Source organism: Larimichthys crocea, chromosome XVII (assembly GCF_000972845.2).
Source record: "Larimichthys crocea isolate SSNF chromosome XVII, L_crocea_2.0, whole genome shotgun sequence".
NCBI classification, from domain to species: Eukaryota; Metazoa; Chordata; class Actinopteri; family Sciaenidae; genus Larimichthys; species Larimichthys crocea.
The window spans coordinates 122,809-139,788 of record NC_040027.1 but is presented as its reverse complement, the minus strand read 5'-3'; the positions used below and the strand labels follow the sequence as shown (position 1 = coordinate 139,788).

At 39.4% G+C, this 16,980-nt stretch overlaps 1 protein-coding gene across 3 annotated transcripts in view; it reads left to right on the top strand.

Moving 5' to 3' along the window:
- rabgap1l (RAB GTPase activating protein 1-like) overlaps positions 1-16,980 on the top strand; it is a 113,674-nt gene that overhangs the window by 17,382 nt on the left and 79,312 nt on the right. For all 3 annotated transcript variants that reach the window (XM_027290169.1, XM_027290170.1, XM_027290171.1), the window contains 3 exons: positions 4,329-4,458; positions 8,474-8,567; positions 9,727-9,877. In XM_027290169.1, the coding sequence (XP_027145970.1) occupies positions 4,329-4,458; positions 8,474-8,567; positions 9,727-9,877 (375 nt within the window). The remainder of the gene's footprint in view (positions 1-4,328; positions 4,459-8,473; positions 8,568-9,726; positions 9,878-16,980) is intronic.

Genomic DNA, 16,980 nt, shown 5'->3' with positions numbered 1-16,980 from the left:
GGAGGAGGTCAGAGCAGGCAGCTTGGAGGCGTGGTGGTGTGTCAGTGACCAGTCAAATGCTGTGCCCAAGAGAGCTGAAACACTTGGTTGTTGTAAGAAAAGCTAAAAGATGCAAATGTCTCATCTGCTGACTTCCATTCCTCTCTTTCCATCTGTGCATCTCTCTATTTTTGCTTCTTCTGTAAGTCTGCCTGCCTCTCATTGTCAAGCTGGTGCATTGATGTTCAACATGTTATCCCCTCCCCCTCTTACAACACACAGTCTGTGTCAGATCTCTTTGTAGTGTAATATAAAGTTTGTATGAATATGCTCAAAGCTTTGCACAGGTCAACATTTCACTTGCCTCTGAAAAAGAGCAACTGTGCTAGAGTTATCACATTAATTGATCTCGTGAGCCAATGTCTGGCAGCTGAATAACAGTAACCACAAACCACTGATGTGATGGGATTTGTTGATAGCAACATATAAACTGCATCCTCCCTGTAGCTTCCTGTTGATGTGTAATGACAAGCATCACATACCCTCAGATGTTTGCCCTTTTTAGTTTCCTCACAACTTGTCTGATTAAAAAGTGCAGAGAGAGACAGAGTGAAGAAAGCACATTCACTTACCTCCCACTAACACAAGGACACCCTGCCTGAGCCGTTGCTGCAGGTGCTTAAAAAAATACAGTTAAGCTGTAAGCTTCCTCTCCGCTGTTAAAAAGCAGATCTCCTTTAGTAGGCCGTGGGAAGCTGGCAAAGCAGTGGAGTGTGGGGAAGCTTTGGATTGTAGGGAGCTAATAAGAGGCTCTGTCTCATTATTGGCATGTGGGTAATTAACAGTGGCGGTCTGACTCGTCCGCCTGATTGCCTCTCTAGTTATCTCCTCAGTAAATGGAAGAGTGTTGGACTGCTGCTGTGGTTAAGAGCTAATTAAAAGATAATATTGTGTGGAGGTTTTTGTGGAAGATGGCAATCAGAGGTGATACACACACACATATATGAAATATGTAGTCCTATTGTCTTATTTTGCCAAAAACTGTCATTAGCCAGCTGGAGTACCGGGGAGTAATTATCTGTGCCAACTTCTCAAAATGTTTTCTGTGTCTGCTTCTTTGGAAAATGTATTTGGTGTCTGCTTTACTGTGGAAGCAAACCTGCCAGAGCTGTAGGCTTCATCATCGGTGTCAAATCCAAATAAATTTTCATGATTGAGTCCTGTCAAGACCAGATTTAGAGGTAGAGACAAAATCAAGACAAGGACCGAAGAAAATGTTGTGTACACATCTTTCCAAAAGCATAATAAAGATTTTCTAGAGTTTCTACAGTAGGGAGAACAAGTATTTGATACACTGCTGATTTTGCAGTTTTGCCACATGCAAAGCATTTAGAAGTCTGTAATTTTTATCATAGGTACTCTTCGACTGTGAGTGACAGAATCTAACACACTACACCGTCATGGATTAAAATAATACAGCACACGCAAGGTCCCCCTGCTCAAGCCAGTGCATGTCAAGGTCCGTCTGAAGTTTGCCAATGACCATCTGGATGACCCAGAGGAGGAATGGGAGAAGGTCATGTGGTCTGATGAGACAGAAATAGAGCCTTTTTGTCTCAACTCCACTCGCCGTGTTTGGAGGAAGAAGAACCCCAAGAACACCATCCCAACCATGAAGCATGGAGGTGGAAACATCATGCTTTAGGGATGCTTTTCTGCAAATGGGACAGGACGACTGCACTGTATTGAGGGGAGGATGGATGGGGCCATGTATCGCGAGATCTTGGCCAACAACCTCCTTCCCTCAGTAAGAGCATTGAAGATGGGTCGTGGCTGGATCTTCCAGCATGACAACGACCCAAAACACGCTGCCAGGGCAACTAAGGAGTGGCTCTGTAAGAAGCATCTCAAGGTCCTGGAGTGGCCTAGCCAGTCTAAAGACCTGAACCCAATAGAAAATCTCTGGAGGGAGCTGAAAGTCTGTGTCGCCCAGCGACAGCCCCAAAACCTGATGGATCTGGAGAAGATCTGTATGGAGGAGTGGGCCAAAATCCCTGCTGCATTGTGTGCAAACCTGGTCAAGAACTACAGGAAATGTCTGTTCTCTGGAATTGCAAACAAAGGTTTCTGTACCAAGTATTAAGTTCTGTTTTTCTGATGTATCAAATACTTATGTCATGCAATAAAATGCAAATGAATTACTAAAAAATCATACACTGAGATTTTCTGGATTTTTGTTTTTGATTCTGTCACTCGCAGTTGAAGAGTACCTATGACAGAAATTACAGACTTCTACATGCTTTGCAAGTGGAAAAACCTGCAAAATTGGCAGTGTATCCAATACTTTATGTAAACATAAAATACAACATTTAAAGTCCATGTAAAGTAAGAATGATGTGTTCTGAGTTTGTCAGACCAAAGAAGATGGTGTTATTAACCACCCAGCCAAATTTGAATGAAGTTTGGTGTCAAAATTAGGTAAAAATGAGCAGTATTCTCAGCTCCAGGACTGTAAGGGCATGTCCATGAATGTGCTGAAGCCACGCTCACTTGTGGGAGCAGTCAAGCAGCAATTTTGAAGCGGGGTGCAGGGGTATGCTCAGGGAGGCCTGAAAACTGGTGTTTTAACCTTTAATTTCAGTTATGTATTGTTCAAAGTCTTTTCACATGTTTTCAGCAACTATTTTTCAACATATTTAATATATTTTGAAAGAAATCTCAGAATTTCCTTTACATGGTACATCCTTAATTTTTAATGGTGGGGAAATCCTTTACATGGTACATCCTTAATTTTTAATGGTGGGGAAAAATTTTACCAAATTTGTATACTTAAGATGAGCAATAAAAGGTTTGAGGCAGCATTTACAGTTTAATGGAACCAATAAGAGAGATATATCAGTGGTTTTCAAGAGAAATGCCAAATTGATTTGTAAGAGGACATGTTACAAACACCCAATAACTGTTATTTTGTAAGGTAAAATGCTTTTAATCTGTCAGAATAAAATTAAGCAGGGAGCTGTTCTTTCTTTATGTATCAATGAACAATGTTGGTAATCCTTTTTTCTTCCCTTTTGTTTTTCTTATTATAAATCCATAGTAGATGATACTGTGTTTGTACAGTGGGCTTACTTTGGCCCACATTTCTGTCACAATTTTATCAGTATTAAATATTAATTAATTACTTAAGCCACCTCAGATTTTCTGTATAAAATAGCCAGGCCTCATATTCTCTCCCAATTTGTGCTCTCATCACTGACTTCAGCTAGTGATTAGATGCCATACGAGTGGGTAGATCAATGCAACTCATTGATTTATTCTGCCAGGTGGAGAGAGGCAACAGCATTACAGTAATTGAATAGACCAGAAATTAACATCAGCAGCTTAAGACACACAAGGTCAACTCTGTGCGTGTCTTTGTTCTCTTGTGCATTTCTTCAGTACATTATGACTGAAGGAGAAGTTCAAAACTGTTTTATGCCATTTTCACACTCTAAACTAAACAAACTATCTAATTATTATCAATACACTTTTTACCTCCTTATGGATAATGTGTTGGCTAACACTTCACTGTTAACTATAATTCGTTAATACTTGGGTTTAACCCTTTTCTTTCTCTTACCATACCCATTATCTTTTTGCTCTAGGCAGATAGTGAGCAGTCAGCTCCTATGAGCTTGTTAGCTGCCAGTGGCTGTCCGTGGTTCTATATGACTTATGTTGTTCACCCCTGTGACTTCTGCTAGGTTCACGGCTTAATTGAGGAGGTGGCCTGCACTCACCTCTCATCTCACCTCAGTTGGGTTGCAGTAGGCTCTTTGCTGTCGATAGTTGTGCTCTCCTTCTAGTTCTTCATTCCTTTTGTCTTCCACTGGTGTCATCTGATGGGACAGTGAGCTCTGGCCTAACAGATTGGTTAGACAGTTGGTCAATGTCAGGTCTGATTGCCTTGTTGAGACTGACCCTCGTGGATGGTATGTCCATGACTCTGGTGCTTCTTTGGTCACCACCAATGTAGTCAATATCCTTGCCACTGCAAACAAACACTTTCACACTACATGATCCTCCTCCTTTGACTAAAGCTTTCGTGTGGTTAAAAGAATCCATGATCTGCACATTTAAAGCTCATTGTTACACATAAATTGAGCTTCTTGTAGCCCCTGTATAATCTGATTGTCTCCTGACTCTGATGTACCCTAGTTGTTTGGGTATCTATGTGTCATTCATTTGGTACTGCAAGTTTGATTTATCAATTTATACAGAATATATGTATTTTTTTCTAAATTCATTTTACTATTTCCCATAGGGTTTAAAAAAAAAGTCTGATTTTTTGTGTGTGTTTGTGTGTACAGCAGGCACCAGAGAGGATGGGTCAGAGTGATGCTGTGTATGAGGTGGTGAGTCTTCAGAGGGAGGCAGAGAGAAGCAATGAAGAAAGAGCACGACAAGCCACGCCCCCTGAGGAAGAAGAGGCTGATGAAGGTATGATGCCAGTAAATACCAGTACTAATACCGGATACCAGTATTAAAAATACTGGTTAGGCTTTCTCTTTCTCTGTACATCATTGACAAGACACCAGAAGAGTATATTGTCTTCCAAATCTTGCTTGATTGGAAAATGTGCCCTTCATATTGCATAGTGCTGTACAAATGCCTCATGCAGGTACAAAAAAGAATTTAAGAATTGCTTTACCACAAATAGCTTGCTGTGGGGAGCGTTAAACACATATATTCAGCAACACACAGTGTCCATTTTTTGTAGCGAGGCCTTGTCACAAGCACATGTGCTATTCTTTGGCTGACAAAAATCAGCAGTGCAAGTTTAATTTTGGTTAGACACATAAACACTGGCAAGGCTGAATGTACATGTCTGTGTCATTGCGTGTTTGTGTGTGGCAGGGCATGTGATAACAGCAGTGTCGATGAATTGCAGGGACTGAGTTTGAGTGTTTGTGTTTGTTTGCATATGTGTGAAATAAAGGGTGTGTATTTTGTGTTTTTGTGTATGCGTGTGTGTTTATATGTGTGTTACACTGTGAAAAGCAATGACTGCAGACAGAATCTCAGGGGTTTTGATGGCCATTTGTGTGATTACGCACGCTTGTGTGTGTGTGCTCATGTGTCGAGCGTGAGTGGTTAGGTGTGGAGCCTGGCCCAGTCCTGTTGTTGATTTACAGCACTACAGCACTGCATTATCAAACCACCATCAAACACCCTCCCGTTTCGGTGAAACGTATAGCTCTCTAAAGTCAAGCACACCAGACCATAGATAGTTGCTGTTTTATTTTTTTTATGTTCCATTAATATTCTTCCTAATCAGCTAAATAGTGTTGTTAGCACTATAACAGATGTGTTAAAATTGCAACATTTTCTCATTTCAAATGTAACTTTTGATCACTGCGTTGATGCAACAGACCATTAGGCACCAAACGCCCTCGATCAGAATTGAGTCACTTATTAAACCTTATGAATTCCTGTAAGTGTGTTTAAACATGACCGGTTTAGGTGACAAGCCAAAACAGGGTGGATATTTTCCCATAAATAATGGCAGTTATGCCAGAGAGATGGAGGCAAAACAGCATTAACATTAAAAGCTCCAATGTGTTAGATGTTCAACTCCAGCGATTCCCAAACATGACCCAGTTTCAACCCACTAATATAAACAGTGCTGGCATTTCCACCTGACCACTGGCTCGGCTGTGCAGGTGCTGCAGATTAGGCCTGGCCGCAATTTAGACTGCATGCTTCATGATGTTGGTTTGGATAAAGGAGCACATTTCTGTGTTCATTTAGCTGTTAGCCTATGACATTTTAACAGGACACAAAAGCTCACAGTTTTCTGGCACAACAAGAGAAACAAGCAAACAAACTGAAAAATGGAAAAAAAATTAAATCAAAACTTTTTATTTTTTAAATAAAAATCTTATCTTATTGTGATGCTTCTCTCCTTGCCACTGTTAGCAGTCTTCTACTTTTATTTTTGTATATATATATTTGTATATATATATATATATATATATATATGTTATCACATGCCCTGCCACACACACACATATATATATATATATATATATATACACCTTGAAGCATTACAAGGTATTAACAGAGTGGGAGGCAAAAGTTGTCTCTCTTATGCTACCGACTCGCCCAAAGTCACGAGTCAGCCGCCAAGGCCGGAGCTTGCAGCTTTCAACTGGCACTGTGGGAGCCATTCAGAGGGCTTTTCTTTGACACCCCTCTACTCCCCCAGAGCTGAAAATTGGAGGCGCTGAGGGTCGTGGAGCAGGAGGGTCAGCCACATTGTGTACAGAAATGAATACGCTCCCAGTGTGGATGCCACTGCTGCGAGCACACACATACATTCAATTCATGTGGATGTTTTTTTTTTTTTCTCTTTTTGGAAGCTGCAATGTGGAAAATGGGCCTGAAGCCGACATTCTCATTTTTTCATTCATCTTAGCTTCCCCTTTCACAGCATGCTTTTTGATGGTTGCTTATTGTGTGTGTGTGTTTTTGTTTGTTTGTTGTTTTTCTACATATCTGTGTGGGCGCACACACAAATACTATATGTTCCCTTTATTTATATATATATATATATATATATATATATAATATATATATTATACTATATATATATATATATATATATATATATAAGCACACTGACTGGGATCATTTATATAGTGCCTCAGCTTTATCGTTTATAATTAGAAGCATTCTGAATGTACGGAATACAACACAATGATACAAGAAGAGCTTGATTGGTTCACTCCACTGTTGTCATATAAGGAAAGGCCATAAGGTCACTAAATGATATATAATAACTACATTAATTTTGGTAAAATATTAAAGGTAGAACATCTTTATGGCACTAGTAGAGGCTCACTTTCATGTAGACAAAACCAATCCACTAGTGGCTTCAACATCAGAGAGATCCTATTTGAAAGTAATCCTACAGTGAATCCCCCCCCCCCCAGATTAAAAGGTAACAGTAATGGCCCTCGTCTTCACAGTTTCTTTCATCACCTGGTAAGTTGGCAGTGGCACTGAACGCACGCTTCCTCGCCACGTGGCCTCTGAACCATTTGAAAGGGCTCATCAAGCATTTATAAAGACCTGAAAAGCTCCTGCTGAGGCCGTGAGGATGTGTAGGAGCAGCAGTGCCATTGAGCATAGTGGCTGTCTTGATTCATTATTTAATGTCAAGGCTTTGGCAAAAGCTTCTGTGGTGCCTTTTTAACATTTTTAAGGAGACTTGGTGTTTGATTAAGATGTCAGTAAAATCTAACACTGTGCCCTGTGAGGTAGATTGCCACTCTTGTGTTTTTTTTGTTGTTGTTGTTGTTGTTTTTTTTTTTTCATATTTCTGTGACTTGTGAAATGTTGACCTTTTTAAAAACGTAAGATCTGACTTGATGGAGTTTGCTGTATTTTATTGTGGAAACAGTTATTTTTACATCGAGGCCATCAGTGGGTTATGACATAATTTAATCAAGCAAGCTTTTGTTTCTTTTAAAGACAAGGATAAAAAAAATAAATGATAATAATAAGTTGTTTATGAATAATCACCGTCAGTGCAAATTCAAACTGGATCTACAATATAATATATCTTGTTGTTTTTAGTGGAAAAGGTATTATTCAACTTATGCAAATCCAAATCATCAGTGTGTCAGCATCTTAACATCATGTGTACTGTAGTCAAACATGGCCCAAGTATCATGTTTGCGTATATGTAAATTACTTTTCATAGAGACAGAGAGGTACCTATTTGTTTTGTATTTTTAGGCCAGAATTAATAGAAAAGATTTGTCTCTTTGAGATCTGGGACAAGATGAGTTAACCCTGGACCAAGAAGGGGCAATATGTGGATGTGAGCCACTCCCATGATCCAATTTTAATTTTGTATCTTTCTATCTCCTTCTATAACAAAAACATTTCCACACCTGTTTGTGTAATATATACAGGACATACACACGTAGTCTTATTAACGACATGTTATCAGTATATATGTGTGGGATATACCTTTTGTTTGTTCCAGTGGGCGGTCTCTGTATGGGGATCAGTTCATCTCTCTAGCAGCAGCGCAGTCCAGACAGTCAATTAGAGCTTCTACATCTAAACACAAGTGGTTCACCGTGCTGATTGCCTCTTGTCTGCCTCACAAACCACCAGACAGGAGAACAGCAATAATGGAAAGTGTAGGCACCGCACAGGCACTCCTTCCTCCATTTGAATGTGCATCAATATTAATAGATTTTAAAATGTGCAACACAGTTCCCTGACATAAATACAGTGTAAAGTTGATATTTGGACTTTACTAGTCAGCAGAAATAGCGAAACTTGGAACAAATCATGAAACAAAGACCAAATGTGTCCTGTTGTCTTGTCAACAAGGTGTTGGTCTGAGTACTGTTTTTTTCGGTTTCCAATTATCATGAATGATCCATTAATGCTCTAAATGTCTGTTAATATCTAGTTGTGTTTGTGTTTCCTGCAGACAGCGACAGTGAAATCTCCAGTGGGACAGGAGACGTTTCTAAAGACTGTCCTGAGAAAATCCTGGAGTCCTGGGGAGGAATCCTCAACAGATGGTAAGACAGAATAAATGAGAAATCTGAAAACTGAATATGGTTCCAGTAGAAACCGGGTTTAGGAGGGTGTAGAATAGAGAGATACAGGACAGAAATGAATATTGAGTTGTGGAATTATATACAGATCAATGGCTATATTTTGGTTAAAAATTTGCACAAAAATAGGACAATAATTAGTTGTAATTAGTTGGAAAGAGCAAACCTGAAGGGGAAACAATTGAGACTTAAGTATAGAAGTACTGTACCTAAACAGTGCCTAAGACGACCTATAATACCTATAATTTATACAAGTAACTGGTGAATGAATCACAGTAGCAGCTACTTATAATAGGATCCAGCAAAGACAACAGAGTGTAAACAGAGCCAGTGTAAATATGCACAAATGCTATTACATCAACCATGAATTTTAGCTCTTTATCTTGTGCAAAAAAAACTATGACACGACACATTAATGCTGAAAGGTGAATCTGACCCACCCTGCCTCATACAGACTGTGATTTACAGTACAGGGCCAGGGTCCTCTTCATCATTGCAGTTTTATTGTTTTATCATCCCACTTTGTATGGAAAACAGTTTCCTTCGGATATAGCCATTAATTTTTCTGCTATAACACATGCTGTCATTATTGTAATGTTTTTACTGCAACCAGTATTGATACATACAGCTTTAGGTACAGACACTGGCATAATTAACTGAATGAAAGATTTCACAGCCTATTTTCTTGCTGTTGCATCAGCAACAATGAAGTGAAGTAGTTTATCAGGAAATTGCCTTCATATGGCCTCAATAAATGCATTATGATGAGATTTCAAGCATCATTAAAAAGAGCTGACAGTGTGTTTTCAAAAGCAAGATATTTCCCCATGTGGGAGAACTCTTATAGCACGGCAGCATTGCGGTTAATACACTGCAGTATTGTGTTTGGTACTGTAGTATAACATGAATACTTCAATGTGACAGGCATACAAATCTGCACATGATTGACTCGATTGGTCTACACACTGTCACTGTGCAAATGTCACCGTGATACACAAAGGACATAATAAAAAAACAATGATCAAATCTGTGCAGCTGCACTTCAAATTAATAATTTAATTGGCTGAATTGGATTAAATGAGATTAAAAAATAATGGATTACTTCTGCGTGTGTGTGTATCAGGCATGGGAACCTGTCCACTCGTCCAAAGGGTTTGCCCTCGTTGGTTCGCAGTGGCATTCCTGAGCCACTCAGAGCTGAAGTCTGGCAGCTGCTGGCCGGTTGCCACGACAACCATGACCTGCTTGAGCACTACCGCATCCTCATCACCAAGGTAAAGGCACACACACAAACCAATGAGGCACAACTGTGGATAACAAGTTGCTTTTTTTTTTTTTTGCTATTTTTTCTAACCATATCCTGATTTGAGGGCCGACTTGCTAATAGGCTATCATTGGTTTCCAATGGATTTTATGTCTAAGCATTAGCTTAAAGAATAGCTCCTAATGAAATTCAAGAGTTACTTTGACTTAACAGGTTGATATGTGTAGTTGTCTTTCCTCCTACTTAGCACCTCCTGTAAACTATAAATGTTGTAGATAGTTCTTTGCATTAGGTTTACTTGTTTGTGCAAGTATTTTCTGTTCTATATGAGTGGAATGATTATGATATCATGTCATTACGATGAAAATAAATTGTGTCTGTAGTATGTTTGAGAATACCAACATCACTGCTATTGCTGTTGTCATTACAGCTGCTCCTCTGAACTGGGTGTCTTATGAGAACACTCTCATTTAGCTGTGACATTTAAATGCATGTGATGCTGTTTCAGGACTATTACAGCCTGTGTTGGCCCTTTGGCCTCCCGGGAAGCTTGCGAGAATTACAAGTGAATTTTTGGACCTTTAGTATTTAAAAGGGCCAAAATGTTCTACAGGCTGTGTTCATATATAACCTACTTGGTGCGGAGTCTGTTGAGTTTAAATTGGTGAAATTGCTGTCATACAGGGTTGACATTGACACTGCCTGAACATTAGATTTGAATCTGCTGTTGTATGAGGTCTTTCAGCAGTTTCACATATGTGGTTTGTTTCACTAGGTCCGTACCAAGGCAGCAAAAGATTCAATATTGCTGTTCAGTTGAGATCCACTTCATGTTTACTCTGAACCAACCAAAAGCTCTGGTAACTGTCGTCCTTCATCACTTTAGCACTTTTCTGCATGTTAACACGTGAACTGATCCTCTCTGTTGTCACAAAGAAATTCTTCACTATTAGTCATCACTGCCTCTCAACTTCTTTAGCCCAAATGAACCAAACTCAACTGACAAAAGGCTCCAGAGTTGATTTGAACCAAACCAAATAGGTTAGATCTAAAAGCACCTACACAAACTAGTAACAATACAGTTGCATTGCAGTTTACAATTAACTCATTCTTCTTGAGAATAACTAACAAGACTAGAACAAAGTAACCGTAAATACATCATCCCAAATGGTAGCACAAACACTCACTTGTATTTTCCATTATTACAACCAGTTATAAGGAGGTCATAGTCAAGGTTGAAGGTCAAAGTTTCAATGACCAAGAGCAGAAAAGGAAAGAATTTTCCATTGACGTATTGATTTGGATAGCAAGCAACCATTCTGAATGTTCATCATTACACATTTTAAAACAAATTAGTAAAAAAGTGGGAGTATTGGCAGCATAGTGGTGCAGTGGTTAGCAATTTCTCCTGACAACAAGAACGTTCTGCGTTTTCTGTATCTGGGGGGTTTGTGGCTGGGGATGTTTCTTGGTGACTCTGAATTGCCTGTAGGTATTAATGTGTCAGCCTCATGATGAACTGGCAACCTGTCCAGGGTGTACCCCGCCTCTTGCCCATTGTCAGCTGGGATCGGCTCCAGCCCCCTGTGACCCTGATAAGGATAAGCTGTTATGCAAAATGAATGAACGAAAGTGGGAGTATTAGTCATATAAAGACACTGCTGTTAATTATAAGTAGCACAGTATGAAACTACAGCTTTATGTAATCTTGCCATATGGACGCACCTTTTGGGAGCATATACGGTTATATTATTTTCATGATTATCATTGTGTAATCCAGTAAATATCTATTAGCTTGCTTGATATATTGATATATTGATGATTTCACCTTGGTTAATCTTGAGTTTTTTCATCTAAAGCTGGCTAGTTTTCTATAATTATCAATCATAGTAAAACTAAATCTTCCATACGTGAGTGAGCAGTTCACCCAGGTCTGTGAGCCATCTTTGGATTTCATGCGAGAGATTTGTTAACCAGTAGGCAGAATGACAAAGCCCCACTGGACCAGACAGCAGCGGCAGCAGAAGGAGGAGGTGATATAAACACACAAAGCAGACAGAGATCCTCGCTTTTATGGATAATACAATAGTCTTTCTCTGTGCCGCACAGAAACGGGTGAAACTACCTGCCGCGATCAATAAGCAGAGAGAGATGGGGGGATAGATGGAAAGGAGAAAAATGGAGAGAGGAGGAATCTAGAACCATAAATATGAGGTTGTCGTCACTGAGGAGAGAATTAGAGAAAAGGGAATGTGTGTAAACGTCAAGAGAGCTGGCAGATTTCTCTCTTTCCTGAGTGCTATATTTTTAGTTATCCTTCACCTACTGTGTAAATTTCTCTCTTTGTCCATTTAAATCTTTCCACCATCTTTATCTGGTAAATTGGAACAGTTTTTCTTCTGCTCTTTATGTCCCAGTTCCCTACCTGCTCACTTTGCCCTTTCTTTATTTTTCCCAAAGTATGTTTCAATCCCTCACTTTTTTGTCTTACTGTATGTGCCACCTCTCTTCACTGCTTACACACACTTCTTTCATTTGAGCCATTTTTTCTTATGCCCTTCTCTCTCTCATTTTCTCTCTCTTGTTACATAACACCAAGCTTCTGTAGTTCAACTCATTTATTTTCATTCCACTGGCTGGGCCATGCCCACATCCTCTGTCTTGCTGGAGTAGTGATGGTATTGATAGGCGGGTGGCCAGCCTATTAATAGCTGCACCAAATGAATGGAACTGAGGGAAGATGGAGGAGGGAGGGTAAGAGGCAAGAGAGGCAAATGACAGCATTGGCGAGGGCGATGTGGAGCTTATTAATGTCTGTTGTCTGGGCTCAGTGACGACGTTAATGCTGATTGAATTTTAAGTAATTGGACTGTCGCCCTTATGGAAGGGGTATCAGTGTCGTAAATCAGCACTGCGTATCACCAGGGGTTCTGGACAGGCGTTATGTTAGTGACCCACAGCTGATGGGTGTTAAACCATGTGTGGTTTCTATTCCTAAATGTGCATCACCAAAACGAATCACTGTTTTGTTGTTGTACTTGGTAACTGAACTGATTTCAATTGTGGTGATGATAATTAGAGTTGTTGATTTATAAAACCAAGACAAAAATTTCCAACGATCATCATTTTAATTTAACTGTGAATGCTTTTCTAATGAATAATTAGCTTTAGCATGCAGATTATTTACAGTATGCAGATTTATCCAAAAGGCAAATTTGTGTATAAAACTGGCAACTTTTTCTTAAAGTTGTTCCAGAATATCATCATAAAGGTTTTAAAAGGGCAGTGGTTTATCGTAATGAAACTACAGACACTCTGAATGAATTGTCCTTCAGCTATTTCACCCTTAAGAATGAATCCTGTGCAATTCTTTTCTCTAATGTAATTTACTGTAGCAGGCCCATGTTGGTGACACAGCAGAAAAAGTAGTTTAGACAGAAAATAGAGAAAAGTTGCTTCTTAGGTTTGTATTCTGTTTGTGTCTAAGTTTAGTGGTTTAAATGTCCTATTTGTATGTGATTCAGATCGCATCTCATTTACTGTCAGCTCACATGACATGATTTTGACCTTCAACAAACTGGGAGGACAGACAGCATGAGAGCATCATGCAATCAAGCCGAGCAAAAGCCCAAATTTCAAATTTTTGTAATTTACAATGTGGACAGTAAGTATAGTACAGATGTGCACACACAGACCTACATCCTTGCCTTATTCGTGTACCTAGCTAGTCTACTAATTAACATAGACTGCCACTTGTATTAATTTAACAACCAATCATTTTACCATTGAATTTCGTTCCATTAATTGATGGTCGGTTTTACATGGTAATAGCTTAAGAAGAGGATGGTGAAGAGATGATTTTCTGAGGTACAGTAGAATATTACATTCCCAATTTGTGGAGACTGAGAATTTAGAAACTACTTTGTATTTAGCAGGGAAGAATATTATTGTTTAACTTTTATTTCCTGACATCATAAATCATGTTGAGAGCCTCCAAAGTGATCTTGTGACTGTGGGGTCCATTCCCAAGGTGAGAACCACTGGGTTAGACCAACTTACTGAGCATTTAGCAGCATGTGGCCTGTGGCCGTCTAGCTTGATATCATAGATCGCAAGTGTCATGTTCACTGTTGTACTGCTCTCATTTACAGTCTTCACACACAGAGTCACAAATACACACTCTGTCACACACACTATCGCCTTAGGGCATCTGAGACATTCACAAATAACTCCTTTCTCGGCTGGCGCAGCACTGTGTTTGGGGTCTGGGCTGGGGGTTTGCTAGTGACATTTGAACAACCTTTTCGTCTCCCTAGAGCCCAAGGTGTGCTGCCTCGCTTGAACCCACAGCTTAAAAAAGCTCAGCCAGCTATTTCCAGGCCTGCCTTTCCAAAGACCAATCTCACTCACAGCACAGCTAGTGTATTAACAGAGGTCAGCATCTCTTCACAGCTACGACAGCTGTAATCAGAAGCCTGAAACAGTGGTCTTACCACAGCAGACCGTGAGGACCCTTATAATGTATGAAACTGAAGGTCCTCCAAGGGAATTAAATTTTTTTTTCTTTTTAACTTTTCAAGGTTTTTGTATATTACCCTATCGTCTTCTCCCTGACTAAACTAATTTATACCAGTGAGGGTGGTTAGAGGATTTGTACTGTAATTTCTAGCACTGAGTATTGTATATATTAAATACTGAAATTCTTCTGGGGCACCGTTTTAAGACACTATTCAGTTGGATGCATATATTTCTGTCCATTTTGATGGAGATGCAGTAGGTCAAATGACAGAAACTGTTGCTTTGCAGTGGCCCCTTCTTCATCTTATTGGTTACTTAGGAACCAACTAAATGTGACGACACTTTGTGACCCTCATATAATTATGTTAGATAATTGTATTTCCTGCTACAGAAATAAGTGTAAAAGTTTTAAAAGGTTATCTTATTTTAGCTAATTTCTTTTCTGAACTTTGCTGGAATATCCACCAATGACTGAAACCAGCTTCTTTACAAAGCATGTAGTGAAATTAGATCAGGACTGTGAGGTGCTTTACATTTTGATGCTGAATCATATTCAGGCAAGGCGCCAGCTTAGCAATGACATTTAACGTTGGTGTACAATCAAAGGTAGCATCAGCCATGCAACCAGGCTGGAATAATACTACACCCACGCCTGATAACCCACATACAGATACATGGAGTACAATGTACATAAGACAGGCTGCCATGGTAACTGTGAGGGTCTATGGACTTCTCTCTGTTTGAAATTGTCTCCATGACAATTCTGTCTCCTTTCGCCTTTGTCTCTTAACTTCTGCTTTGGTTCATTAAGTGCTTGATGTTTGGATAATTGGAACCTGTGTAGGTGGCCGGCTACTTATGAATACACACTCCCAAATTTTACCTACTACTTCTTCAACCTTCTGGCAACCACTACATTCACGACTGTACAATATGTGTACACCTGCATGTAGTTCAAGGCTCGAATAATCATCTCTTGAGCTGGAGAGGTACTTTGGGGTAGAGTGTGACAGAGAACAGCATATCATAGGGACTGTTTTCAACATTATAAGGATATAAGACTGCTCGATTCTCTATATCAGAGTCACTGAAAATTGTGTTGTCTCAACTGATGACAGCACACAAACCTTTTTTTTTCAGGAAAGTAGTTATATTGTTTCTTTTCTAATTGAAGGAATTATTGTTTGTTCTGGTCTAAAAGTCTAAAAGAGTAATTTGATTCAATGACATTCATGTGGATATATACATTGGTATGCATATTGAAGTTCAGCTAAACACAGTTTTTCAAACATCACACATTTTACAAGGTTTTCTCACTAGCTGAAAATACAGCATTCATGTATGCGCAGATGCACATTATGCACATACATAAACATAATTCCTCTGGCTTGGTTGTGTGCCCTGTCACTAGTTTGAGGTCTCCCATCATTCATGGATGAATATAAATCCCCTCAAGGCTCTAAACTCTTGTCAATCACAGCCTCACATACTCACATACACACACATACTAACCACTATCCCATCCTGCTTCATAGTATCTGTACGGACCAGCTGCACTGCATGGCCAAGCAACACCACTTCCATTCTCCCCTCCTTACAATATAGGTCTATTCACAGCAAGCCTCCCATCCCTGCTCTGTGTGTGTCTCCATAATGCAGCCCTTCAGCTCCCATTCACATATCCACAGCAGAAACCCAGTAGGCACCACAAAAAAGACACACTGCCTTTCTCCCACAGCTTCAGGAAAATCAATATCTGGAAAAGAAAAACAAAAATTGGATCTGTCATCTGTTTAGTCAAATAATTTTGATTGTAGATGGAAATTGACATCTAATGCCAAAGTTGTGGTCATATAATTTGATAAATAGGAGTGTTTATTACAGTTGTAATTGTGCTGGCATATGGTAGTGAGTCTATCCACTATGTGTGTATTAGCATAGCCTCCTAACCATGCTGACACTGATATGACGGCTTGGATTAAGGAGATGCAGCCTACAGCGTCTTCTCTGGTCACAACACTTCCATGTCTCAGTCCTCATACCAACCGTAGCCTCACAACTAGAGTAGTGCTTTGCTTCTGCAGAATTGCACCAGCTTGTATCTTATAATTCAATAAATGTACAGGAATCTTCATGAACAATATCATTAACATTTACATTTAGGAGTCAAGTACATTTTAGAAAGGTTTTGTCCAAAAAGGGTATAGAAGCAATTTGATTTATTTGCAGTTTAAGCAAGAAAAAGCTAAAAAGTACTCCGGTTTGGAAGAAAAGAACAGATATTTCATATAATCAACACCATAGTACTGCATACCGCTGAATATACAGTAATAATGCATACAGCAGACCACTAAAAGACTAAGTAAGACTACTTAATGTTTCTGTATGAGAAACGCATTGCCTATGTGTCAGTGGTAAATACAAAATGCAGCCATGACCTGCATTTTATACAGTGGCATTTATTTAAAAAATATCAATTTGTTTTTCATGGACAAAAAAAAAGATGAAAGTACAAAGACTTATTGTTTACATTCACCTATTCCGATGACAGAAGAGATGTGCATTACATTGTGACCTACATGGTGCAAGGACAAT